This window comes from Sphaerodactylus townsendi, linkage group LG05, assembly GCF_021028975.2.
Source record: "Sphaerodactylus townsendi isolate TG3544 linkage group LG05, MPM_Stown_v2.3, whole genome shotgun sequence".
NCBI lineage: Eukaryota > Metazoa > Chordata > Lepidosauria > Squamata > Sphaerodactylidae > Sphaerodactylus > Sphaerodactylus townsendi.
This window is the reverse complement of record NC_059429.1, coordinates 83,048,480-83,076,343: the sequence shown is the minus strand read 5'-3', so window position 1 is coordinate 83,076,343 and position 27,864 is coordinate 83,048,480. Positions and strand designations below refer to the sequence as shown.

Genomic DNA, 27,864 nt, shown 5'->3' with positions numbered 1-27,864 from the left:
ACCAAGTGACAGACAATAATAATTAACATTTTAGTTTCTTCCTGAAAAGCCAAATTGACCAACCGGTTACTCTGCTCTGCTCTGCTCTGCTCTCTAAGCAATATTTAGACACAGGATGAAGCAACTCTACACTTTCCTGCTGGTTTTAAGAGGTAAGGCACAGGGAAATGTTCTTAATTTGGGGTCATCGGCATCCATTTTTGTTTGTTTGTTTAAACATTAACATCCTACTTCTCTATTATAAATAATTCAGTGCTCAGTATAAAACACAGCAGCATGCTACTGAATTAATTTGATAACTGGATTCTGCTTATTTGCTTTTGCAATTACCACTTCTGAAAACTATAAACAGGTAATCTGTCTTTTTTTCTGAAAGGAGAAAACAATTCTAGCTGCCATCAACGAAAAAGCTAAACAAATTATGATCGACAGCTTTATATCCTGTTTTGTCTAACAGTTACTTGCCACCGCACTATTTTGAACCCAAAAGTCCAGTTTACCTGTTTTGCACCCATCCATTTGTTTATATAATGTGAATGAAGGCTAGAGGCCACAAGTGGCGTAGAGTGTGTGTTCAAAGTGAACGGAAAGGAAGGTGGAGAAAGCACTTAATCATGGCTGCAGGTCTGTGAACATTTACTTGGGAGTAAATTCCATTGATCCTGTGGCACTCCTGATAGGATAGCAGCCAGTTGCATCACCTGTGAATCAAGTCCGTAAATCATGACTAGGATCTGAATCCCTTGTGCCAGTTCTTTATCATTGCCAGTTATGGTGCCAGATTCACCACAATGCCTGTTCAGCAGTCAGTTTTTTTATGGCCTGGATCAGGCACACATTCTTCTCACTTTCCAATGAGGGTCTCTGATCATTCACAGATTTCTCCCCCCTTTTATTTACCCATATTTGACAAACTGGAAGGAAAAAATAACACTTGGGATAAATCCAAACAGCAGTTACTTGCACCCTTAATGAAATGCTTGAATGCTATACCAGAAGCTTGAGGCCCCATCAAAGCAGAGCTCCTACCTTGTGTGTCTACTGCCATTTGGACTGCACAGCTCATGCAAGTCCCATGTGTGCTTTTACCTGAGGTGTGGGAGGAGATTAGAACGTGCAGGAACTGCATGGAAAGATGTGCAGCAAATGTCCTCCTTTCAGCGCCCCAGTGTGGAGATCTCAACCTCTCCAATATTACTCTGGGAACATTAAGCAAATTTTAGGCAGAGAGAAAATGTTGTGTCTCCACATTTTCAATTCAAGATCAGTGACACCATATTTGGTGAATACCTTAACCTGAAAGGTCAAAGGAATGTTGTTTGTAAGGTGTCTATAATTGCACTATTTTTACTGTTTTTGCCAAAGGTCTTTTTGTGCTGAGTAAGACTCATTCATCTACAACACCTTTACTCCCTTCCATTGAAAGACCAGTTGCAGAAGGAAGAAAGCAAGAAATGAATATGCAGCAAGGGGAATCCCTCCGCTTATTTCTCTTCTGTGGCCAAGAAAATTGGAATACAGAGAAAGTCTGGTGCAAAGAACAGCCGAACGTATGTATCCCCAGAAGAAATCCTGTGATCTTCTCAGAGCCAGAATGGAAGATTCTAACTATGGCATCAAATGAAAAGGTCAAACTGGGAGAATCAAGGAAAGGCTGTGTTTCTGTACACATTCTAACTGTTGAAGAAAAGGATTCAGGTCAATACTGGTTTGGGCAACTGAATGGCAAGAATATTGATTATTTGGTACCAATTAAAATAGTGGTTCACAAAGGTGAGCACTTTGAGCATTTTCTAAGGTAACTCTTCGAGTGCATACAAATTTACAACACCCATGTCATTCCTATGGGCCCATCATGGTAGCCCCACATTTTGCTGCCATTTTTTGCAAGAATAGATGAAGAAGCAGTGTGGGATGGAGTTTTCATTGTGTGAGGACTGAGGTATGACCAAGCATTGGATGCATGGATGGGTACATCTTCAGTCTTCAACCATCCTCATAGTCAACTGGTTGCATATTTAGTTTGGCAAAGGTTTGGAATACATCAGGATCTCCTACATTTATACCTGCTTAACTGTCAGGACCGCCCCCAAGGAACACTTGGAAACCTAAGAGTACTAAGAATTTTTAGTACAGATTGCTGGCCTTTTTCTGCTAATAGAATTGTAGTTTCCAGGTCTATTAAACCCCTTTTTAATAGTTGATATCTCCACAATTCCTTGAAAATAACATGTCAGCCACCAGTGGACAACAGCAGTGCTCTAGGACCTACACCAGTGTCTAGTCCAGCAGAGGCAGGATTAACAGAAATCAGGAAGCAACAGAAAAAGCAAGTCAGTAGAGTTTGGGCATTTCCCCACTTACTTTTGCTGCCCTTTGCTGCGTGCTACTCTCAGCACGCGGCATCTCTGGCGCATGCCCGGGGTCATCAAAAGGCACCGTTTCAAGGAGCGCCAGGGATGCCGTGCGCTGAGAGGGCGCGAGAGTGGCAGCATCGGGACGGCTGCGTTGTTGCCGCCCCTGTAGTGGGGAGTGCTTGAGGAGAGTAGCGCGGGGCTTAAGGTATGTGGGGAAAGGGCCTTTGACACCCATTTGATCACTTCAAAGCATCTTAACATTTGCAAGGTAATCCTTCAAGCTTCAGTTCAAAGGCAGTGATATGACATTCATTCTATGTAACATGGAGACCAGTTTTGTTGCAGAATAGGTTAGACTTGATGAGGAAGGCACACACTGGTCATGCTAGTATTTTTCTTTTTTCTTTTTTGAGCAGGCTAAATGTGCAAGAAAGGGAAAATGTTTGGCACTACCAAGAGAGAACTTGTATGGAACTGAACTTGACTAGTATGAATTTAAGGAAGTTTAGAGAGGAATGTGGTAATTGTGGCTCAAAAGCACATCCTGGTACTATTGCAAGAGACAATATTTCATCATGCATAACAACAAAAATGATTGCCAGGCAGATGTAAAGATTGTTTTAATACAAAGTATGAGGCAAGACACATTTCAGACTGAAACACTCTTCATTAAGGGATACACGAAGAATGAAAATGTAGATATAGTTTTAAATGATCATGTCAATAAATGTAGACCTACAGAAAGAGCTGTAGAAAAAAATGATGATGAAAATAGAAAATATTTAAAAATAGACACACAAACTATGCATTTTAATGATATTGTAAAAATAAATAGAAACTAATAATTAAAAACTTTTATGTGGGCATTTTAGTGATTGGAAGGAATCTTACGATCTGCCCACCTACTTCTAAAACACAATAGTTGAGAAGTTGTAACTATTTCTCCACTTCTGTTCTGAGTAAATATTGGGGACTGTATTACTGTGGCTTATTTTTAAACCTCAAGACAAAGCTTAAAGTCTTACAGCATGTTAGAATGAACTTGATAAGGGACTTCACATTTTGTGATCTTTAGATTTTGCAAGCTGAGCACTGTAATCACAGCTTGAAGGGACTTGTACTCCTGATCATCAGTGACATTATGGACATTATCTACTAGCAGGGTACCGGTGCTTCGCTATGCATACTTCATCACAGGCTCTCTATGAATTTTGGGGTGACATTCAGCATACTGCTTTACAGCCTGTTTGTGAACTTCGGGGTGACATGCAGCAAATTTCCTCACAGTCTGTGGACTGATGGGTTTCGCATATTTTGCAGCAGCTTCCTGTAGTTGTCTTTTTCTAATGCAATGTGTTATTGCTCTCTTTCACCTGGTAGGCTCCAAAAGACATCATGTGGAAGCAGCCATTGTATTTTCTGGATGCAGAAAGGAAGTGTTCTGCCATTGGATGCTGATGAGTGAGAAGGCTGTGAAGAGGTTCAGGGTAGGGTTGAAGGGCAGGGAGCTGGACTGTACTGCCACTGCAGCACATTTCTGGGGACTCATCTCGCCACGTCAGAGCACGACACCAAGCACAGGGTGATCAGAGCCCGAGAGCAGTAAACTTGTCTCCCCAGTAGTCAATCTGATGTCCATATGCAAAACCCGACAAATGTTTAGTAGTCCAAGGTGATAGTGTAGTTTGTAATGTATGTTGATAGTATTTGGCTGTAGTGGTGTTGTTAACATGAGGGTGGGTGGAGGAGTACTTTTTCACAGCCTGTCTGTTAATGTTGGGGTGACATTCAGCATACTTCTTTGCAGCCTGTTTGTGAACTTTGGGGTGACATGTAGCATATTTCCTCACAGCCTGTCTGTGGACTAATGGGTTTGTTTTCGCATATTTTGCAGCAGCTTCCTGTAGTTGTCTTTTTATAATGCAGTGTGTAAACACTTTCTGTGTTTAATTCCTCTTCTCCCTGTAGCGGTTTCAGCAGAAGGGATAGGTTCGCATGCGTTGTGGCGGGCGATGGTAAAGTGCAGTTGGTGAAGGACATGAAGCTGGTAGTGTTTAACTGTCACCCTTAGAATGTTCGTGCAGCATGTCTGTGGACTGAGCAGTTGGCTTGCCCTCAGAATGTTCATGCAGATGGCCAGAGATGAGCAGTGAAAATAGTAAATAGGTAATAAATCGAGTGGAAGTGAATATTTTGGGAAATCCTTTCTTAGTGAGTACCTGGAGTATGTAAGGAACAGGTGTGCCAAATTTCGTGTGTGGCTTCGGTGGTTTTTGAGTTCTGTTGATGAGTCAGTGAGTGGTATTGCACATTTATATAGGGCACAATTACATCCACATTCTAGGCAGCATCTAGGACAACAGTAGTCCTGCTACCTGGAGAAAGAAGTGTTTTTTAAAAGGATTTGATCCCATGCAACAAATGAGCTAATGTGTATTTTTTGGTCTAGAAGGTTATCTTCACATGAATCTATAGTTCAAAAGGCTAGAGGAGCTCTTGGAAGCTAATTTTGGGAGGGAGTTCCTCATTCTGGTATCAATGTGCATAAGTTCCCCCCCCCCTCCCCAAAATCCCACAATGTACACAGGGGGAAAAAACCAAATAGCCTCCTCCCTTGCTTCAGCATGAGGGTTGGGAGAACTTGCTTTCAGTCAAAACAAAGATATAGGGAAGGTTTGGATCATCTCTGCTTCTGAGTTTCTCCCTTGTGCTATTTTTAGTGAATTATATTTCTAAAAAATGCAATTGATAGGAGGTAGACATACAGAGAGCATGTATGATTCTGAGCAGGCAGAACTCAGAAAAAAAGAGAGGGACAATTTACTTACTACCTTAGGTCGAACCAGCTTTTCCACTTGTGAAAAGAAAGGGGTCCTCTTTAACCACCAAAAAAGTTCTACTGGGCAACAGGGGACTTTATTGGGAAAAAGCCATGTGGAATGGAGAATGTACTAAATAGTAGAATTAGGTGAGATTGAATGAAAAAGTTGGTTGGATCGAACCCCGTAGTATGTATTGCTGCAGCTGAGGAGGTTAATTTTGTGATTTTGTTCAAAAAATGCTATTTCTTTAAAAAATAATTAATCTCTTCTTAAAGGAAACTTTCCTATAAGCTCTTAGAGATCTCTGAAGTCTCCCAAATTTAACATGATAACTTAGTGGTAGAGACCATGATTTGCATGAAGAAGTTCCCAGATTCAATCTCCAGGTAAAAGGGTATTGAAAGATCTCAGAGAGCCACTGCCATTCTGACCAGGTAGTTCTGAGCAAAAGTGACCAATGGCTTGATTCACTGTATAAGGCAGGCTACAAACACTTGTTTTGAAAACTGTACTCTTCACTGTTTCACCCTCCCCCTTTTTCATGTCTTTCAGATTTTAGTGCAACAACAGTCCCATCTCCTACATTTAGAACACCTTTTTTTGAAAGTCCAGAATGGAGACCAATACAGGTGGTGGTGGTGCAAGGAAAGCCTGTTAATCTTGTGGGCTTCTGTGGACAGCAGTACTGGAAAGCACAGAAAGTCTGGTGCAAAGGAGAACTGCTGGAAGAATGTGATCTCAAAGCCCCTGGACAGCTCCTGGGACAAGGGTGGAAATATTTAACTACTGAACCAAATCAAAGGATCATAATAAGAAATTCTAGCAATGACTGTGTTTCTTTCCACATGTCAGATCTGCAGTTGAAAGATAAAGGGATATACTGGTTTGGGTTTCTTGATGGTTGGAATGTTAGACCTTTAACAAAAGTCACAGTCATAGTTCAAGAAGGTGAGCCGTTTTTAGTAAGGTGATAAATGCCTTTCACATATAAATGGAATTCCTGAGATCTCAAGGCCAGTCTACAGATGCAGAGAAATTACATGGAACAGTGAATCCTGAGATTGTACCAATTTAGACTGTCAAGGGGGTATTTCAGAAATAACAGTTACAGCCTAGTTTTTTTCAGCTCTAGTTATCTTTTTTTTAATAAGAGGGGAGGAGTTAACCTGGAAAAACTTATAGCCAAAAACCGATACAGTGGTAACCTGCACGATCCAAGGAATATTCAAAATCATGGTTCTCAAAATGGAATTTATTTGTATTTTCAGCCTCTATAATATTGAATTTAAAAAATGCCTTAACTGACTAAGCAGCCTCTTGGCACGGAATGGTAAGCTGCAGTACTGCAGTCAAAGCCCTGCTTGCAACCTGAGTTTGATCCCAATGGAAGTCAGTTTCAGGTAGCTGGATCAAGGATGATACATCCATTTGAGTTCGGTAAAATGAGTACCCAGCTTGCTGGAGGTAGTGTAGAAGGCTGGGGAAGGCAATGGAAAACCACCTCATAAACAAAGTCCACCAAATATATGTCATGATATGACATCACCCCCATGGTCAGAAATGACAAGGTTCTTGCACAAGCAACTTTACCTTTACCTTTAAATTGACTAACTTGTAAATAGTATCTGCATTTTTGAAAATGTCCAGCAATTAATTAAAACGTTCTAATAAAAGTGTTCTAAACACTTTTCATAGATTATTCTAAAGATCTGGGCTGGGGCCAATGTTGCTTAATACAATCTTGAAAACGGGGTGACTAAGCAATCAGAATGGCTAGATCCAGAGAATATTGTGACAAGCAAAGCAATAATGATGGGCAAAAATCTAATTCTCTATTTTCTTTATTTTTATTTTCAGAACAGAAAATAGGTGGCAATATGACAGCAATCAACAAGAATAAATCAAGGTACTAAAATTAAATATATAGTTAAAATAATTGGAAAAAGGGGTTTGTGTTTGCAGGCAAATCTGGTCCTTCTATCCTGTTTTTCCATTTTGCAGTTCAATTTGATTTAAGCAAATTGAGCTAAAGTGCAATGGTACAGTTTATGTTTCAATGCCATCAATCTACAATGGGACAAGGTGATCTAGGCAACAATATCAAACAATGTTAAACACTTCTGGTCAATAGTCTCTGGATCTAACTGTTCTAACAGCTACACAATGTCCTATATCCTGGTCCACACTTGGTATCAATATTTTTTTAACTTATTTACCTTTGAAAGTGAGGAATTAGCTGAGCACGTACATGTTCCTCTGGAGAATGCACCAGAATGACGCCGTTACAGCAGCAGAAATTAAACTGCTAATTGACCAATTAAAACCATCCAAATCACCTGGCCCTGATGCCGTACCCCTGGAACTATTCAAAGCATATATGGAGTGGTGGGTGGGCTCTATGCAGAAATGTCAACATATCAGTACCTCCAGCATGGACTTGTGCAATAGTTGTACACATTCACAGAAAGGGCGATCACCTGATACCATCCAATTATAGATCTACTAGCCTCCTTTCATTTATAGGAAAACTATATGCCAAGTATCTTGTGCTTGTTAAACTCATTGTATGGATTACCCAGAATAAGATTTTAGGGCTGGAACAAGTAGGTTTTAGAAACGGCAAATCCACCTTAGACCATTGCATGGTCCTTAACCGACTAATCTTCAAATATAGTAGAAAGGCAAAGACAAAACTGTACACAGCCTTTCTTGATCTTAAGGGGGCCTTTGATTCTATCTCTAGAGACTTGTGGAGAAAGCTTGTCAGACTGGGAATTGATAGTAGATTCTTAGCCCTAATTAAGTCACTCTATAGGGCTACATTCTGCCAAATTAAATGCTCTCATTTGGGAACACTAACTCCTGAAATACCTGTCAACAGAGGTGTGAAGCAGGGATATGTTTTGACCCCTGTACATTTTAATCTTTTTTTAATGCCCTTGCACTTGCATTAAACACACTACCCAAGACGAGGTATTGCACATCTTGCTCTACTGATGATGCAGTCCTCTCTTGCTTCAAGATAGGCATCATCTCCTTACATGTTGTAATGATTATTGCACCAGCAATAGTCTTGCTTTGAACTTTGAGAAATCTAAGATCCACATATTTTCAAGAGCTTGGAGGCCTACCCGCCAGGGGTGTACCACCCATGGGGACATGGGGACACACATGTCCCCAGGCGCACGCCTTTGGATCACATGATGGGGTGCTGCGCCTGGTCTCTCCCATAGTGCAGCGACCCGGTGAGCACCCAGCGGCTCCCCCTGTGCCAGGGCGCCACTCGCTGGCACCCAAGGCCAGGCCCAGCCGCACAGTGGGGAGGATCAAACCAGTGCCCGAGGCCAGGCCCAGCCACGCAGCCAGGAAGCCAGGTAAGACAAATGGAACTTATAGAGAGGCTTTTGAAAGAGTAAACACAAAACTAGATTTTATTTTACAGGGTTCTCTTCTCAGGTTGTTGCTTCAGAGAGGCACTTACGCATTACTTTAGGCAGATACTTCTTAAACATTACAGAGCAAATGCAGGTTCACTTATGGCTGTTTCAATTACAAGATGGAGCTTTACTTAAAGATGGCTGTTTCAGTCACAGATTACTCCTCTTAGAGCTAGCACACACTCAGGGTTCTCAATTCAGAATAAACCTTTATACCACGGTTCTGAACTCTCTCCTAAAACTCTCATCCTTAAACACCAAAGGGTCTCACAATGGTTTGGGGCAGAATAAGCTCTGGGGTTTCGCTAAACCCACTCTTAACTCTGCCAAAGCTAAAACACCCTCAAGAACTCTCCAGATGAACAGTTAAACATAAGAACATAAGAACAAGCCAGCTGGATCAGACCAAAGTCCATCTAGTCCAGCTCTCTGCTACTCGCAGTGGCCCACCAGGTGCCTTTGGGAGCTCACATGTAGGATGTGAACGCAATGGCCTTCTGCGGCTGTTGCTCCCGATCACCTGGTCTGTTAAGGCAATTGCAATCTCAGATCAAAGAGGATCAAGATTGGTAGCCATAAATCGACTTCTCCTCCATAAATCTGTCCAAGCCCCTTTTAAAGCTATCCAGGTTAGTGGCCATCACCACCTCCTGTGGCAGCATATTCCAAACACCAATCACACGTTGCGTGAAGAAGTGTTTCCTTTTATTAGTCCTAATTCTTCCCCAGCATTTTCAATGAAGCCCCTAGTTCTAGTATTGTGAGAAAGAGAGAAAAATTTCTCTCTGTCAGCATTTTCTACCCCATGCATCATTTTGTAGACTTCAATCATCTCCCCCCCCTCAGACGCTTCCTCTCCAAACTAAAGGAGTCCCAAAGCGCTGCAGCCTCTCCTCATAGGGAAGGTGCTCAGTCCCTCAATCATCCTTGTTGCCCTTCTCTGCACTTTTTCTATCTCCCAATATCCTTTTTGAGATCACGTGACCAGAACTGGACACAGTACTCAGAATCGCGGTCGCACCACTGCTTTATATAAGGGCATGACAATCTTTGCAGTTTTATTATCAATTCCTTTTCTAATGATCCCCAGCATAGAGTTTGCCTTTTTCACAGCTGCCATGCACTGAGTTGACATTCCCAGGAACTATCAACTAAGACGCCTAAATCCCTTTCCTGGTCTGTGACTGATAGCACTGACCCCTGTAGCGTGTATGTGAAGTTTGGATTTTTTGCCCCTATGTGCATCACTTTACATTTTGCTACATTGAACTGCATTTGCCATTTCTGAGCCCACTCACCTAATTTATCAAGGTCCGATTGGAGCTCTTCGCAATCCTTTGTGGTTCTCACCACCCTACATAATTTGGTATCATCTGCAAACTTGGCCACCATGCTACCCACCCCTACTTCCAGGTCATTTATGAATAGGTGAAAGAGCACTGGTCCCAAAACGGATCCTTGTGGGACACCACTCCCGACATCTCTCCATTGTGAGAACTTCCCATTTACACCCACTCTTTGTTTCCTGTTTCTCAACCAGTTTTTAATCCATAGGAGGACTTCCCCTCTTATTCCTTCATTGCTGAGTTTTCTCAACAGTCTCTGGTGAGGAACTTTGTCAAAAGCCTTTTGGAAATCCAAGCAGACAATGTCCACCGGTTCACCCCTGTCCACATGCCTGTTTACACCCTCAAAGAACTCTAGTAAGTTTGTAAGACAGGATTTGCCTCTGCAAAAGCCATGCTGACTCTTTCTCAGCAGGTCTTGCTTTTCTACATGTTTTATAATTTTACCTTTAATGATAGATTCTACTAATTTACCAGGAACAGGTGTCAAACTGACTGGCCTGTAATTTCCCGGGTCCCCCCTAGATCCTTTCTTAAAGATTGGTGTGACATTGGCCATCTTCCAGTCTTAAGGGATGGAGCCTGATTTCAGGGATAAGTTGCATATTAAAGTGAGAAGATCAGCAATTTCATGCTTTCGAGCCCTTCGGGGGTGAGGCGGCTTATAAATCCCATAATAAATAAATAAACAGACAAACAGACAAACAAACAAACAAACAAATAAATAAATAAATAAATAAATGCTTGAGCTCTTTAAGAACTCTTGGGTGAATGCAATCTGGGCCAGGGGATTTGGTAACATTTAGTTTATCAATGGCTGCCAGAACTTCTTCCTTGTCTACCACTATCTTCGCTAGTTCCTCGGATTCGCCTCCTAAGAAGCTTGGTTCAGGTGCAGGAATGTTCCTCACCTCCTCTTGGGTGAAGACAGATGCAAAGAATTCATTCAGCTTCTCTGCAGTCTCCCTGCCATCTTTTAGCACACCCTTTGTTCCTTTGTCATCTAACGGGCCTACCGCTTCCCTTGCTGGCTTCCTGCTTTTGATGTACTTGAAGAACTGTTTGTTGCTGGTCTTGATGTTCGCAGCCATGCGTTCCTCATAATCCTTTTTTGCCTCCCTTACAGCTAACTTGCTTCTCTTTTGCCACCATTTGTGTTCCCTCTCATATTCTTCATCAGCCAAACTGGACTTCCATTTTCTAAAAGACATTTTCTTTTTTCTGATAATTTCCTCAACCTCTCATGTTAACCATGGTGGCTTTCTTTTGGACTGGGTGCTGCCTTTTCTAACCTGTGGAACACATTCCAGCTGAGCTTTTATTACTGTGTTTTTAAATAACCTCCAAGCATCCTGGACAGTTTTGACTCTCTTGATTTTTCCCTTTCAGCTTCCTGCACACTAATCCCCACATCTTTAAGCATTTTCACTTTCTGAAGGCGAATGTAACTACATTAGTAGTTGCCACTTGTTAAGCATGCTGAGATACTGAATCTGACAGCATTGTGGTCACTGTTCCCTATCGGCTCAACAACACTGACTTCCTGCACCAGGTCCTGGGTCCCACATAGAATTAGATCTAGGATCACCTCTCCCCTGGTTGGTTCCACAACCATCTGCTCTAAGCCACAGTCATTTAGCATATCCAGGAATGCTCTCTCCTTACTATGACCTGAACATGCATTTTTTCCAGTTTATATGGGGATAGTTAAAATCACCCATTACCACTACATTTTTGTTTTTGTTGGCCTCTCTAATTTCTTTTTCCATCTCAGAATTCTCTTGTGCACTTTGGTCAGGGGGACGATAATATATTCCTAATATTAAACTGTCCTTCACACCTGGTATTGATATCCACAGTGATTCTGTAGGGGAACCAGCTCCCCTTGCATTGTCTATTTTATGTGATACTATGCTCTCTTTGATGTAAAGGGCAACTCCACCCCCAATGCGCCCTGTCCTATCCTTCCTATAGAGCCTGTAGCCTGGTATAACAGCATCCCACTGGTTCTCCTCATTCCACCATGTCTCTGTAATGCCCACTATATCAAAGTCCTCCTTCAAAACTCTGTACTCTAGCTCCCCCATTTTAGGTCGAATGCTTCTACTATTAGCATACAGACACCTGTATACCCTGTCTCTGTCCTTAACCTGGGATTTATGTGCTTTACCCTCAAGTCTTTTGTAGACACTATCCCTTATCACATGCACATTGCTATGTTCCTACTACTAAAGACTGATATTGCTAGTTTTAAAGAATTAGAAAAATCGTTGCTTAAAGTATTATAAGCTAATGAATAATAATTGGATGGCACCTTATGAAAAAGATCACTGTATTGCAAATAAGAAGTTTTTTGGCTGTCCAAATAAGAAAAAGGAGAATACTGAGGAAAATGACGTGTTTTGGAAAATTTTGATAGATGAGAGCGAGAAACTCTTCTCCAATAATTACTTCCTGATAATAAAATGAAATAGCAAAAGACTATAAAAAACAAACAGAAAGATACTCGAAGGATCTAAAATGTAAAATGAACAGCCCAGAATTTTATGTTTATTAAAGGCTCCACATTTTCTATCAATCTTAATATGTGAGAAAAATATTATAAAAATGGCCAATCAATGGCATTTATTCCCTACTGGACTGAACATTTGATGAAAAATGCTGGTATTGCAGAAAATGCAATATTTTTTTCATCTGAGAGAAAATGTGGTAGAAATGCCTCAGAGCTGTACAGTTGTGGGAAATGTTAACGGAAACACTGTCATTTGGTATAGAGCATCAGCTTCCTTGCATACCAGAAATATGTTTATTGAATTATCTAGAAGAAATCCCTAAACGTGTACAATATTTTATACTAAAGCTAAGCCAAGTTGTCCTAATTGTGTCCTTGCAAATTTACCAAGTAATTCATAGTTTTGAGGGCAGAAGTAATGAATGTATTGTATATGCTTACAGTGTTTACCATGTTGTCCTGGTGGAGAGCTGTGCTGTGGCTGGTATAATAATTATCATGTTCATCACCACTCTGCTTGTCAGGAGGTTCACGAAAAATAACGTGAAAGGTATGTTTCAACTCTTTTTAAAACATTGTTATTTTTAATACCTAAAAAGTCCTCAGCCTTGTTGTTGTGCCATCAAGTCACAGCTGACTTAGGGCAACAGTCTGAACAAGAACTTAAAGACCAACATGTACTAATTCATGGAGTCTGCTCTTGAATTCCATGTCAAAATGGAATTATGTTTGCAGTCAGTGTAATCTTAAGTCACTTTTGTATTTTGTCATTACATTTTTCATACTGTAAAAAAGTCAGCCAAGTAGCTATGTATCCATAAGAACATGCATTAAAAAAATGTGTGGTCCCGATCAAGGGATGTTCACAAGCATCAGTGAATTGTTAATAAAGTGAATGTACCATGAGCAGATGCACTGGAAGAGGAAAGGTGGAGGGAAATTTCAGCCAGGCAAGGGGAAGGGGAAGGGGAAGCTTGGTTCCCAAAGCAACCAAAACAGCCATAGACCAAGGGTTGCAACTGAGATACATATCCTCCAAGCACAATTTGTTCCCCACAGGTTCTGGGACTTTCATTTTAAAGGAGGTTCTATTGGCCTCTAATCATCTGAGCTCAATTCCCCCCTCCCCCTGCCAAGGGTAGTCCATAAACTCAGAGATGGTTTGAAGGATTAATGTAATGGACTCAAGAGGAGGGTAGAACTGGCCTCCATGGACATCTGGGGTTGCATCTGGCCCCAGTTGTCCCTCCTTCATCTGTCCTCAAAACTTGGAGGTAGGTTTCTAGGTTAGCAGAGATTGTCCTTTAAGGATGCAAGGATACTTCAACATGGAGCTTTTGCTCTGGTTTGTCATCCAGGACAGATTGAAACACCAATTGTTCCCTAATCATCCACTTTCTCTGTTTTCCCCTGGTTTTAATAAGTTTTTCACAAACCTGATTTGGTATGATCTCTTGGAAGATTGCAGTCTGAGTATGTTTATATGCAGTCTAAGCATATTTCATTTCTATTCCATGTGGATGGGAAGGTATACATTTTTGCAGGTCTTGCCCACATCAGTACCATTTTCCTGGCAAGGAAAGTGTGAAGAACACTGCTGTATGAGCTCTCTGTTGTTGCTGCAAATAGCTCTGAGAATCATTGCCTTGTGGAACCAGCCCCAAACGTCCAGTTCTTCTCCACAGAAGATCTATCACAGTCTTTCTGCCTAAACTGCAGAACAGAAAGTTGAAGCAAAGGTGTCTGTGCACTGAACTGATTTGGTAAGCTAAGCCCAGGAAAACCTGCTCCTGACTGAAGCAGAGTAGTTGCAGTTATTGTCTGAAAGCAAAAATTGGAGCTGGAATATAATTCCTCTTCTTTGCTTTCCTTTTCCTGCTCCACAAATGTTTTGCAGGTCGCCCACTTGTTAACTAGTAATTCTCAATTAATCATTCCATTTCCAATCCCATTTTTTTTATTCTTATTCTGATGTTACTGTGGCCTTTCCACAGTATGTTAATTATGATCCTGGAGAGAACTGAAGCACTTTCAGGCATGACTCCTCTTGCTGAATAAGGAACACCTGTGCAGCTCAGATTGGCATTGTTCAGATGCAAATCTGAATGTAAGGCACCTAATGCAATTTCAACTTGCAAGGCTTTCCTGGGCACAGAGAAATACATTCCCGTTGTTCTCCAACTTTGGAGGCAATCCTGAACCGGTCTAGCCAAATAAGTTCTATTAAGTTCTTTGGGGCTTACTCACAGAAAAATGTTCTTAGGTTGTAGCCTTTGTTACATGTAACTATTTCAGGATAACAACAGCTGTTATTACACTCAGTCATCTTTTAACAAGATGCTCTGTGATGATGCTGAAAATTATCATTTGGATTTCATCATAAAAATATTTTAGCTATATATAAACACAAATGTGACTATATCATATATTATGCACAGATAAATCCACATTTGTCTGTTAGCATATAATCAACAAGATTCATCAACTAATCATGGCTCCCTGATAAGTGTATGTATGTGTGAAAACATCTGCTTATTTTCACATTTAAGGTATCTATCTACTGCACCTTTAAAAAAGGTCATAGGTGTGAACTGCTCCACAAAGGTATAGTAATACAATAAAATGAAATGTTATTCTTAATAGAAGGATAAGGCTTGGATGGTGAACATCTGAGCAGTAGAAAAACAGAATTACAGGTAAAATGCTTTTTCACAGATTAGGAAGGGTTCAGATTATATGAATGAGTTCACAGTGGAAGAGTTCACAGAAGGTGTTGGTGGATTGATTCTTTCCTCATTTTGCCCTTTACCAAACAGCCTAAGAATTTATGCTGAAACTCCAATCTAATGGTCAGGAATGTCTTGCAAGTGGAATGCAGTGGAGCAGGGATGAGGGTGAATCACATAAAATTACTTACCCAGATGTTGTTTGTGTCTGCATTATTCTCTCTGTGGCATATTTTGCATATGAAGCTCTCCTGGGCCTCAGAGACCAGTTTTAAGATAAATGGCAGGCTGCTAAGGAAAGGGGAGACATGGAAAGATCTTGGAAAGACACAACTTTAGGAACAATGTCTCATTCATAAGTTTAACAGAAAGCGGGGAGGAGGGCATCCCTGGGCCCTCCACCACTGCCAAGCATTCCCCTCTATATCATACTATTCTTACTATCCATATTCACTATCAAATAAAATATAATGGAGAACACACATGACGAAAGCAGACTTACCTGTGACCATTCATATCCATGTATTTCAGGACTCTCCCAGATAAATGTACTATCACCAGAAGCACTCTACAGTATATCAACAAGTGTTGACAATAGACTGAACTTGTTCCATGTTAAGAGGAAAGCTTGCGTTCCTGACATAGGAGCTGCAGACAAATTATCTGGTCCAAGGAAATTTTGCCTTCATCTTGGACTAACCAATAATCAGGCCCATAGGCCTCAGAAGAAAGGAAAGAAAATCAATCAAACCCATATATTTTTCCATTATTCATGGTATTTGGGTTGTACCCAGAAGTTGTTTTGTGCCTACATAAATATCTTTTTCTCTGACCTGGATAGCCCAGGCTAGCCTGATCCCTTCAGATCTCAGATGTTAAAAATGGCCAACCATGACAAGTATTTGAATGGGAGACCTCAAAGGAATACCAGGGTCATGCCACAGAGACAGGCAATGGCAAACTACTTCTGAATATCTCTTACATTGAAAACCCCACCATGGATTGCAATGTTGATATGACAACAGCAAAAAATAAAATAAAAGGAGGGCAGTTCTTTTGACAGAAGGAGGATGGTTTTTGATCTGTACACAATATTCAGTGATGTTCCTAAGGGTCCCCTGGACCTTGAGGGAACTGTTATGGAGCACCTGTTAGTGGCAGCAAGAGACAAGGAAACTACATTATATAAGCGGAGCTCTGCTTGTGTCTTTCTGGATACAACTCATATTGTTTATTGACTGATGTAGATGTCAAAGACCCATCCAGGCCTTTGGGGTGATAGCAATGCCAGGGCCTGGGTTCTAAACCAGTACTCAAAACACAAAACGAAACTTTAGTATTTTATATTAAAAGAAAGGTTGTAAAATAATAGTTTTAAAAAACGTGCAGGAAATACAAAATCATAAGGTGTGTTTCCAGGTACACAATAAAATACACTTACTTACTAAAAGAAACACCAGCTGGAAAATATAATAGAAGTCCTTAGTGCATTAGCACAGTTCTTTAAGCAAAGCAGACAATAGACAAAGGAAAAATGGTTGCTAACTCTGATGAGATTCATTTATGGCATAAACTGGTCACACCAAATAATCACAATTAACCAATCAAGTATCAAGTTAGTAAGAACTGTCTGGAAGGTTTGCAAGTTACCTTGCCCTTTAGCTGACCAATTGTATCCAACTGAAAATAATTGAAGATGATTCCATACCCATAATGAGCCAACTGACCTTGGTGGTGGTACAGCCTATCTCTATCAGCAAACACCTGCCTCTAAGCCCATGGTGGCAAACCTTTGGCACTCCAGATGTTATGGACTGCAATTCCCATCAGCCCCTTCCAGCATGGCCAATTGGCCATGCTGGAAGGGAACTGATGAATTGAAAGTCCATAACTTTATCTGGAGTATAAAAAAATCACTCCTCACTGCTCTAAGCTATGTGAAAAAACAAGACAGAAAACAAGATTTTTGGTAAGCTTTCCCAGGAATCAAAATAGAGCCTCTTTAGTCATTGTAATATACAAGCAAAATGGTTATTCTCTTTACTGTAGAACATGTCAAAACATAACACCCGCTTTTTCTTTCTAAAGGAAGACAGGTGAGCTATAAAATTGGAGAACAGGTACTTCATAGAAAATCCAACTCTGAAAGCACTATCTGAACATAGAAAATGTATAGAGATCACATCACTGGCAAAAGATGCAAAAGATTAAATGTGACAACCACAACAATGCCTAAAAAAAAAAACCCTTGTGCTAAAGCATGGCTGGACCAATTACATTCACCTTTATTAACTGTCTGGTGTCATTCCTCAAAATTGTCACATGGAATGTTAAGGTGCTGGCCAACTCACCAAAATGAAAGAAGAGCCTGATAGACTCTTTTTAAAGAGTGGGCTGACATGGACCATTTAAAGGATATATACACCTTCCAAGAGTTGAGGTGGATCAACTACAGAGAACTGTATAGTGCAGGACTTTGGAACAGGTTACCTAGTAAGTTTCTATGGCAGAGTCACGATTTGAACATGGGTCTCCCACAGGGGGAGACCGGCCATTATAGCCACTGTGGATTTCTTCAGGGGCTGGTCCAGCCCATGGTGCACAGCCAGGGGAAGATGGCTCCCAGTCCAAGGTAGAGACCAGTTTCCCTGGAAAAAAAATGGCTGCTTTGAAGGGTGCACTCATGGCATGATAACCTGCTGAGGTCCCACTCTCCCCCAAACCCTGCTTTCCCTAGGCTGCACCCCCAAATCTCCAGGAAATTCCCAACCCAGGGCTGGCCACCCTAACGGGAAATCAGGAATAAAAGCAAATTGCCATCTCTGCTGTAAATATAAACAACTCAAACACAGGACTCTGATATACTCTATAAAAGACAATTGGGGTCAAGTTCACAAAATTCCCTAAATCATCAGCGCTTTATTCAACCTTGTTTGGACTCACACAGAAAATGAAGTTCTACCAGCTACAGTAGCAAAAGCCTTCTGGGTGCTGATATGCTAACTCTCTGCAGATGCAAGTAGACTTTCTGCAGACTCCACTTAATACACCTGAAGGAGAATAACCATTTAACAAATGAAATTAGGTTTTTAAAATTGGAGAAGTACGTGGGTACAGTGGCATAGTGAGGGGTGTGGAGGGGCTGGAGCCCTGGGTTCCACTCCCTTGCTGGCATATTGCATGGCCACTCCCCCCTTGCATCTGCACCCCATCTTGAACTCCCTGTGGAGTTCAGGGCAAGAGCACAGTTAAACAACAATGAGTGGGGCTCACCCTGCACCCAAACTCCATGTGGAGATCAGGAGTGGAGCAAGCCCGGCTCACCCTACCCCCACATGGAATTGGGGGATGGGGGGGCAGCTGTGGGAGGGCACAGTGCCCAAGATTAGCTCTGGGCACTGTTTTATAAAGCTATGTCTCTTATAAAGCTATGCCTGTTTTATAAAGCTATGGGTATCTTGCAGCCTGGTATGATAAGACATTGTTGGATACTTTAAAAACTCTTCCTAACAGTATGTATTATTATCAACATTTCTGTGTTGCTCAAACCTGACCCAGACTCAAATCTACCCAAAAATTACAGGCACATAATTTTGCTGATGCCAAAAACCCTCAACAGCTACCCTAGCAAACCTGTTTAACAAATGCCTAGCCACTAGTATATACATGCCAAAGGTATAATACATCTGTAATTCTCAAGGGATAACTCAAAACTACTGATTCATGTTCTGATACTGAAGAAACAAGGGTCTTCTTCAGTGATGGTGCTTTCACTAAATGCTGAACAGGCCTTCACCATGATCCATTGGTGCTTGCTAAGTGCAAACTTCAAATTTGTTGTTGACTGGATACAAACCTTTTATTGATTTCCCCAGCAATGTGTGCTTATCTCAGTGGAATAAAATCCTCTCTGTTGTGTTTCCAGGGGCCACTAGACAGTGCTGCCTGCTCTCATCCCATCTCTTTGACTTTTTCCTGGGCTGCTCTACAAGACCATGAAATAAAAGTTAGTAAGGAAATCAATGACCATGAGATTAGACTTCCACTACATGCTGATTATGCCCTGCTCTTTATATCCAAACCAAAACACAAAGTATTGAAGCATATTAAGGCCCCTTCCGCACATGCAGAATCATGCAGTTTCAATCCACTTTCACAATTGTTTGAAAATGGATATTGCGATTCCACACAGTAAATCCAGCTGCAAAGTGCATTAAAAAGTGTATTGAAAGTGCATTATTCTGCATGTGCGGAAGGGGCCTAAGTTAACGGAACATTTTTGCACTCTGTCAGGATACTGTCCAAACTGGACTACATCTGAAGTCATGGCACTAGACCCATACAGCTGGAACAATGACGAACTAAAATATTTAGGTCTCATTATCTCCCCACCCCCCCACCGCCCAAATGTCAAATAGTCAGATTAAACTCAGAATTGTTAAATATGAATCTCACAAGATCTCACCAGATGGTAGAATATTCCATTCAGCTCTTGGAGCCAAGTTGTCTTTATAATTTGTGGTTCTTCTCGAAGAGTCTGTCCTTTTGGAAGGCACTTATAAGCAGAATAAACAGGACAATTAATCAATCTTGTTTCTTCAGTGTTATGCATCTAGTCACAGAATACTGCTCATTTTATGAGGCCATCAATTGTAGCCCATCATAATATACTTCAGCTACCAGAAACCTACTAAGACTCCCAGTTTAGGTTGATGGACAAGGGAGTTCCTGGATTAAGCAGCTCTTTTTAAATTTACTGAAAGCAGTGCCTTAAAACAAATACAAGCGATCCGGAGGACTTTTTTTGAGCTGAGTAAAAAACACAAGCCAACCCCATGGACATATCCATAGCATACTAAATGGAAAATTATAATCAATGCAAAAGTCCTCTTTTAGTCAGTATCCCTTCTTCTGTTCCCATCACATGTCCCCCCCCCCTTTGAAGCACGTGATGATGATGACGACGACGACGACGATGATTTTCTTGTTGCATTTCTGTTTAGTATAAACATAGTTTTGAAGGAAGCTGGGGGAGAGGGAACATGTGCTGGGGTGAAACTGGGAAGGGAGCGTGGCTCATCAACTGTATGCTCCCACTGCTGAGAATATTGTTTGCTCAAAATATGTTTTCATTCTAAATTTATGGTAAAAATATTTTATGATGGTAAAAATATTAAAAACAAAAAAATAAACTATTTAAAAATATTATTATTATTATAACTGATGAGTCCACAAAAGGCCACCACCGTAAAACTTCTCTCCTTATGTTAAATATTTTCATTTCCGAAATTTACAATTGCCCATTGTCCAGCACTGGAGTTGTGCTGCAACCAGACACCCTTTCACATGAATGCTATTCTTAAAATTCTCCAGTACTGCAATGTACAACTGCAGTTTATTTTCATTAATGGGACATGGGTGGTGCAAGTGAGCTAACAATGGAAAATGTTTTTAGTTCACAGCTACTTAAAAGCACTTCTGAAAAATACACATTGCTCATTTCCAACTTAAAAGTCCCACACGTCAGGCAGGCCACACCCAGGACTTGATTTTGGGGTAGGGGTAAATATTGGTCTGCTTTTAGTGATACAGTGCCATGGACTGCACCCTGAAGGCTTGACTGATTGCTGAGTAAGCAGCAAGTGGATTTATGCTCACCAACAGAGACTAGTGGAGCCACTTGGTTTCCAGAGAGCCCTGCGGGATCCAGTGCCTCCTGGTGATTTGTTCGATGAATTCATAAGAGGACTGCCATAGCCAGGTTTCTGAAGTCATTGACGAGACTGTTCCATGATGCCCTCTGCACCCTTGCTTCAGGCAAGCTCCTTGGGATTCCTTAGAGCTGCAGGGAATGAAGGAGGAGCTCAGGCAGCTGGAACAAGTTTGGCAGAAAACTTGAGATGAAGTTGCAAGAACATCTTATAGGATGTCCTATGAAATTCTATGAGATGGCGGTGAAGGTAGCTAAAAAAGAGTTCTATGCATTCTCCATTGCGTCCACTAACTCTCACCTGGCTCAGTAGGAATTCGGCTATCAGCTGTGAGGTATTTGTAAACTTTTTTGCAGATAAGATTTTGTTGCTTTGCCAGAACCTTCCAGCCACTATTGATACAGTTAGTGAACTGGAGACCCCTTGACTGTCTTCAGATTCCATATTGGGCCAGTTCAGCTGTCTTTTGCAAGCAGATATAGACAGGATTCTGGCAGCTGTGAAGCCTACCACCTGCCCCCTGGACCCATGTCCATCATGGCTGGTGAAAGCAAACAGTGAGGGCATGTGGCCCCATCTGATGGAGGTTATTAATCTGTCCCTTAGTTCAGAGACTTTCCCAGGGGGCTGAAGGGAGCAGTGGTACAACAGAATTTGAAAAACGCTTTGCTAGATCCACTGGATCTAGCCAACTACTGGCCAGTCTCACCTTTGCCAGTTCTGAGTAAAGTAGTCAAGACAACCATCATGAAGCAGTTCCAGATATTCCTGGAGGACACATCAGCACTCAATCCATTGCAGTCTGGCTTTTGTTCTGGCCACAGGATGGAAACAGGTTTGGTTGCCCTCACAGATGATCTCCGGAGTCATTTGGATCGAGGCTGATCAGCATTGCTGGTCCTTCACAATCTGACAGCAGCATTTGACATTGTGAACCACGATCTTTTGATTCACCGCCTCACTGATGCTGGGATACAAGGGACAGCCTTATAGTGGCTGAGCTCCTTTCTCCAGGGTCAGGAACATAAGGTAACATTAGAGAAGAGGATTTCATCACATCACCTAATGGTATGTGGGGCCCCTCAAGGGAAGTCCTCCCCAATGTTGTTTAACATCTACTTACTTGAACCCACACAGAAAATGAAGTTCTACAGGCAATGGCAGCAAAAGCCTTCCTGCAGGTGTAACCTCTGCTTGTGGGTTCTGTGGGGCAGAACTTGGAAGGACTTTGCAACAACTAAATTTTAAACAAAATGGTTAACTTTTCCTTAAAATATGACACTTATCAAACATTAATGTTAACCTAACACTTCAAGGTCCTGTTCAAGTTTCATTCCAAGTCCTTCTAATTGCAGTCTGATAATGCCAAGTCCCATTTCTTCCTGCTGGTGGTTGGCTCATGAAGACTCCAGAGGCTTGGTGAACTGGATTTGAGATGATGAAGGTCCCCAAAAGAACTCTCACCCATTACATACACAAAAAGCCCTGAAACAATACATTCTAACATGTACAATATAGCAAAAATAAACAACTCCCTTCCCACTAGTTCCCAACAACATTGCAGTTACCTTAAACAAGGTGTTAAGAGTTTATAATAATACATCCAGGTCCCAGCCTGGTAGCCTTGCTTCCTCCAACCTCATGAGTTCTGCAGCCTTCTGCTTCTTTCTGACTTCACCCCTTTCTGGGTCATCCCATTCTTAACATAGGGGTTACACAGGGTGCTGATATGCTAACTCTCTTGCAGCTGCAAACAGATTCTCTGCAGACTCCACTTAATATACCTGAAGAATTCCAGTTGGTCTGGTTTCAGGCTGGATTGCCACCAGTATGCTTATAACACCCAAATGTATCTGTTGATGGGCTGCTGGCCTGATTCTGCCCTGGATACACTGGCCAGGTGTTTGGAGGCCATGACAGGATGGATGAGGCAGAACTGGTGGAAACTAAATCAACTGGGGCCAGGAGGACACATGATCAGACAGCCAGCTTTTGGCTCTTGACAGGGTATAATTAACACCTTCACCATCTGTCAGGAACCTGAGTGTGATCTTAGGTCATACATACAGCCAGGTGGGTGTTTTTCCATCCGCGCTAGGCAACTGATGTCCTATCTGTCTTGCCCTGACCTTGCCATTGTGATCCATGCAACGGTCACCTACAGGCTAGATTTCTGTAACTTGCTATATGCAAGGCTAACCTAAATGGTCTGGGATTGCTGTATATGTGGGACCACCTCTCCCAGTATAGTCCTTGGAGAGCATTGTGTTCAAATAATAACAACCTACTGGAGATCCCTTCTCTGAAGGTTTTCCAGCTGTCCGCTGTCTGCAGCAGGGCCAGAGCCTTTTCAGTTCTGGTCCTGGCCTGGTGGAATGAGACCAGGGCCTTGCGGGACCTATCACACTTCTGCAAAGCTTGTAAGATGGAGCTGTCCCTCCAGGCTCATGGTTGAGGAAAGCAACAGTGTCCATCTAGCTGATTCCCAATATATTTGTTGTTGACTGTAAACTCAGGGTTGAAAAGGGGAGAGCGCTATTCTTATTCATTCATTCAATTTATATCCTGCCCACCCCCGTTCAGGGCGGCGAACAATATTCTATATGAATAGTAATTTTTTTTCAGGGGAGAGTGGTTTATAAAGGAAAGAATTAAATTAAATATATATTAACTGTTTCTGAGCAGTAATGTATTGCTCATTAAGTGAAAAGTATACAATTGGCAGTATTCTTAATTGATTCTGTTGGATTTATAAGTAGCCCTTGATAATGTGGATGGGAACATGTTATTGGGTATTTTTAATTGTTGTTGTTGTTTGTTGTCGTTGTTGGGTTATATATACCGCTCTACCCCTGGAGGTCTCTGGGCGGTGCACATCATAACTTTAAAACACATACAGCTAAAACCCATTAAATTAAAACACAGCGATCAATATGATAAAACAGAGTCCAGCAATAAACCCTTATTAAAACCCTCCCAAAGAGGGGGGCAAAAAAGGTGGGCCCTTAGATGGTAAAGGGACCCCGAACACAGGAGAATAAAGCTTTATGGATAGAACACTAAGACTGCTAGGAAAAAATCTGTCAAACTTGCAGATCCAAATGCATTTGCACATTTGTGTCAACAATAAACTATCACAGATACAAATACGACAGAGATAAAACATACAGTAGCAAATACAAAACTTCATGCATAATACTAATAGAAAATTAGTTTTAGTGGTAAAATAGAACTAACATTTGAGAAATGTGTTATTTCTTTATCATTGTTCATTTGTATGAAAGCAACTTTGTCAACAGTCCTTTGGAAAAAGAAACAAATGCAGCATATCTTGAAGAAGCCCAAATCAAGGGCAGAAGTGATTACATATGTCAACACATATTGAAGTCTATTGAAGTCCATCATCCCAATAGGGCAGTCTCTGTGCAGTCTGCTTTAGGACCAAGAGAGTACGCAAACATCTCCTTTGGATCAAGAGTCCACATTAGGGGACTAAAGATAGACATACAGCAACTAGCCCTGCCTTCATTAGCTCCGTTTCTTGTACTTTTTCAAAAAGATATGCACTGTGCCAAAAGTGAGAACTTGCATTTATCTTAGGGGGTGCACCTTGTTCCTTTGCCACCATGGTGTAGTGTTAAGAGCAGTGGACTCTAATCTGAAGAACTGGGTTTGATTCCACACTCTTCCACATGAGCGATGAACTCTAATCTGGTGAACCAGGTTTGCTTCCCCACTCATTCCTATACAGGAATCCTGCTGGGTGACCTTGGCCTGGTCACAATTCCATCAGAATTCTCTAAAGCCCACCAAAGTCACAAGCTGTCTGTTGTGGGGAGAGGAAGGGAAGGAGTTTGTAAGCTGATTTGAGACTCCTTACAGTTGAGAAAATCAGGGTATAAATCCAAATTCTTACATTCTTCTGCTCTCTTGCACAGAATTACAACCTTGAACTGCATTGTTTTAAGGGCTTATAGGTACTAATCTATTAGCTTTTATTTGGAAGTAGAGTGTTGACCAGTTTGCACAAACTGAGGCCCTCTATGAAAGTATCCCTGAAACTACAATAATATGGACATTCATTAATATGAATTGGACTGATTAGAGAAAAGTCAGCAGTTCCCCAGCTATTATCATCACTGGAGCACTGTGAGAGGGTGGAGTCAGTAAAAACTGGGAAGGCGGTAACATTCAGACCCCTCCTTCTACTAAGGGACTCCACAAAGACACAAGGGCCAAAGACTGGCTTAAGTGCAAGACAATGCTCACCACAAAATGGATGCCTCTCAGAGAGTTTTGGAATCCATCTTGTGTGTCAAGCCTGAGCAGGAAGGTGGTTGGACACTGAACTTTTCCTCTGACCTAAGGTGTGCCTGGGAGGACAATGAAGCAAGCTAATCCCCACTGTGTCACCCGGCCTAAGTGATTTAATCAGTCTCCAAGTAGACTATTACTTATCCTATCTGAATCCATCCCAGCAATCAATCAGTATATTCAAGAGAATAAATAGACCAGGCAATCTCTTGGGTCCTGATTACCTATCAAGCTTCTCTGGTCCTTTAGTTGGAACCCTAGAAAAGCAATGAGTTTTTTGTCTTTGCTTCCCTGCCAGCTCATCTCATACCCCACAGGACTCGTTTTGGGATACAAATATTGGTCTTTTGGCCATTCATAGTTGTGTGTGGGTGTGTGCATGTGTTCTGGATTTGTATATGCACCCCCCCTTGCATGTGGGTGCTTTCCTTTGCTCCTGGAAACACTGGTTGTTTTCCTCTTCAGCACTTATTTCTCTGGACATCCCTTCAACACTGGTAGCTATCACCCATCCCTGAAACCCTATCCAACTTCTTCCCTTTTCTTAATCATCTCTTGGATGCTTTGTCAATTGTTTAAAATATATTTCATGTTTTACTATTCCTATTCTTTAATAAAAACCATATGCTAATTATACAACTGCCTGGCCATTGGAGGGTTTTCACCCCGGACTATCCTGAGTGAAAACAATTGATCCTAGTTGCCCCCTTTCACTCTCTATCTCCAGCTAATTACCCCAACTAAAGTAAAAACTGCCTACTTAGAGTAACAAGGCTGTTCACTGTTTCTTTCCTGAAGGACATGAGGTAACTTCGGCTAATCATAAGATGAATCCAGAGCCAGCATGGTGTAGTGGCTAATAATGGTGGATTCTAATCTGGAGAACTGGATTTGATTCCCCACTCCTCCACATGATCTGTTGAACTGGGTTTGTTTTCCCCGCTCCTCCACAAGAAGCCTACTGGGTGACCTTGGACTAGTCACAGTTCTCTCAGCCCTACCTACTTTACAAGGTGCCTGTTTTGGAGAGAGGAAGGGATTGTGATTGTAAGTCACTTTGAGATTCATTAAGGTAGAGAAAAGCAGGCAATAAAAACCAACTCTTCTTCCTATTCTTCTAGATGGTGGCAGAAGTAGTCCAGATTTTCTTGAATGTCCCATCTGCCACTGATCCTTTTCAAGCTGACCTCAGGCTTGGTTGATTTGGGATAACACTGGTGGATTATCTCCATCTTCAATTACATAAGGAAATTCCATCATAGCTGACACTCGTGGACACACTGACTGCCTTTGATACTGTAGAGTTATTGAGTGTTTAGGTGTAACAGCGGGTACCACACCATTGGTTTCATTCTTTTTGTATATCGGGATTCAAAGAGTCTTCATAGGGAATAAAATAATCATGTATTTGGAACCTGTAATTTGGAGTCCCTTAAGGTTTAATTATTTCTTCAATGCTTTTTTATATTTATACTGGGCCATTAAATGGGATTGGGGATGTGGAATGGTTCACCTCATCAGATCTCAGAAGGTAAACAGGTCTGTGCTTGGGTGGGAGACAACTAAGGAAGACTTTACAGAAGGCAATGGCAGACTACTTCGGCTTCTCACTTGCCTAGAAATCCCTACTGGGTAATCATCAGTCGGCTGCAACTTGATAGCACTTTACACTCAGCTCAATCTGCTCAAACAGGGAGACAAGGTGATCTCGGGGGTTGGGGATTTTGAAACTTCCAAGCCTGATGTTTTTAGATGACTTCATTCATGCTGAGACCTCCTCAACTTGTACAGCTAAAATGGCTTTCATGACCATTGGTATTTGATCCCACAGGCTTGGCAGATCATGCCCTCAACCTGCTATTTTATGATAGTCAGAAAAGTGGGCACGTAATTTAAGCAGCAAGAGCAAGTATCCTGAGTGCAGAATCTAAATACAATCAAGCAGGTGTGCGTGATTATCTTTTCTAACCTTGTCTCCTCCCAATCTGACTTAGGCATGAGTGAGGCCTCCCCCCTGCAGCCCTTTTGTCCACTCTAGATGCCATTTTGGTCACCTTTCTGGAAAGTTCAACTTATCTAACTCAATAAAAGTCAGGAAACCCACAGGTACTCATTCTGTACTCACCTTGAATTCCTGGACTTTACAATGATTTCTTTTAGTCTTTTGTACAAACCCCAATAACTATCACTTTTCTGCCAGTAAAAATCATGCAGTCTCTGCTGTTTCAGAGGCTGCCCATTCCATTCTAGAATCAGCAGACCATCTTACTAGTTCCTTGGGACCTTTGGAAGCTGTATAAAGCCCTCTAACCTGATTCTCTGGATCAACTGAACAGACAACATATTCTACCCAGACTGAGGATAGGTAATCTCTTCTCTGCTCACTTGTTTTCTTAAAACTTTCTCCTTCATTAACCCCCAGCCCCTCTTTTCCTTTTGGCCATTCTCTAGTGCAGAATTCTCACTGTTAGCTCTTTTACTTTCTCTCCTTTCATGTAACTCTTCATATTTATGTCCCTCTGAACATAACAATTGCACTGTTCTTATGTCTGAGTACCTTTTCCATTTCTGGACCCCTAAATTTCTTTCAGTAAGTTCTAAACCTTACTCTTGAAAAGATCTGGTTGTTTTATGGCTAC

At 41.5% G+C, this 27,864-nt stretch overlaps 1 protein-coding gene across 3 annotated transcripts; it reads left to right on the top strand.

Annotated features, from left to right (window-relative positions):
* LOC125433032 lies at positions 1-26,646 on the top strand. 3 transcript variants are annotated; one of them, XM_048497318.1, is made up of 6 exons: positions 1-152; positions 1,366-1,773; positions 5,732-6,127; positions 7,037-7,085; positions 12,918-13,024; positions 26,347-26,646. In XM_048497318.1, exons 1-6 carry the CDS (start codon positions 116-118, stop codon positions 26,394-26,396), a joined length of 1,047 nt encoding a protein of 348 aa, XP_048353275.1. In that variant the 5' UTR covers positions 1-115; the 3' UTR covers positions 26,397-26,646. The 3 variants fall into 3 exon arrangements, with proteins under 3 accessions (XP_048353275.1, XP_048353274.1, XP_048353273.1); XM_048497317.1 differs by lacking the exon at positions 26,347-26,646 and adding an exon at positions 19,126-19,294; XM_048497316.1 differs by lacking the exon at positions 26,347-26,646 and adding an exon at positions 14,003-14,154.
* Positions 26,647-27,864: the final 1,218 nt, after the last annotated feature.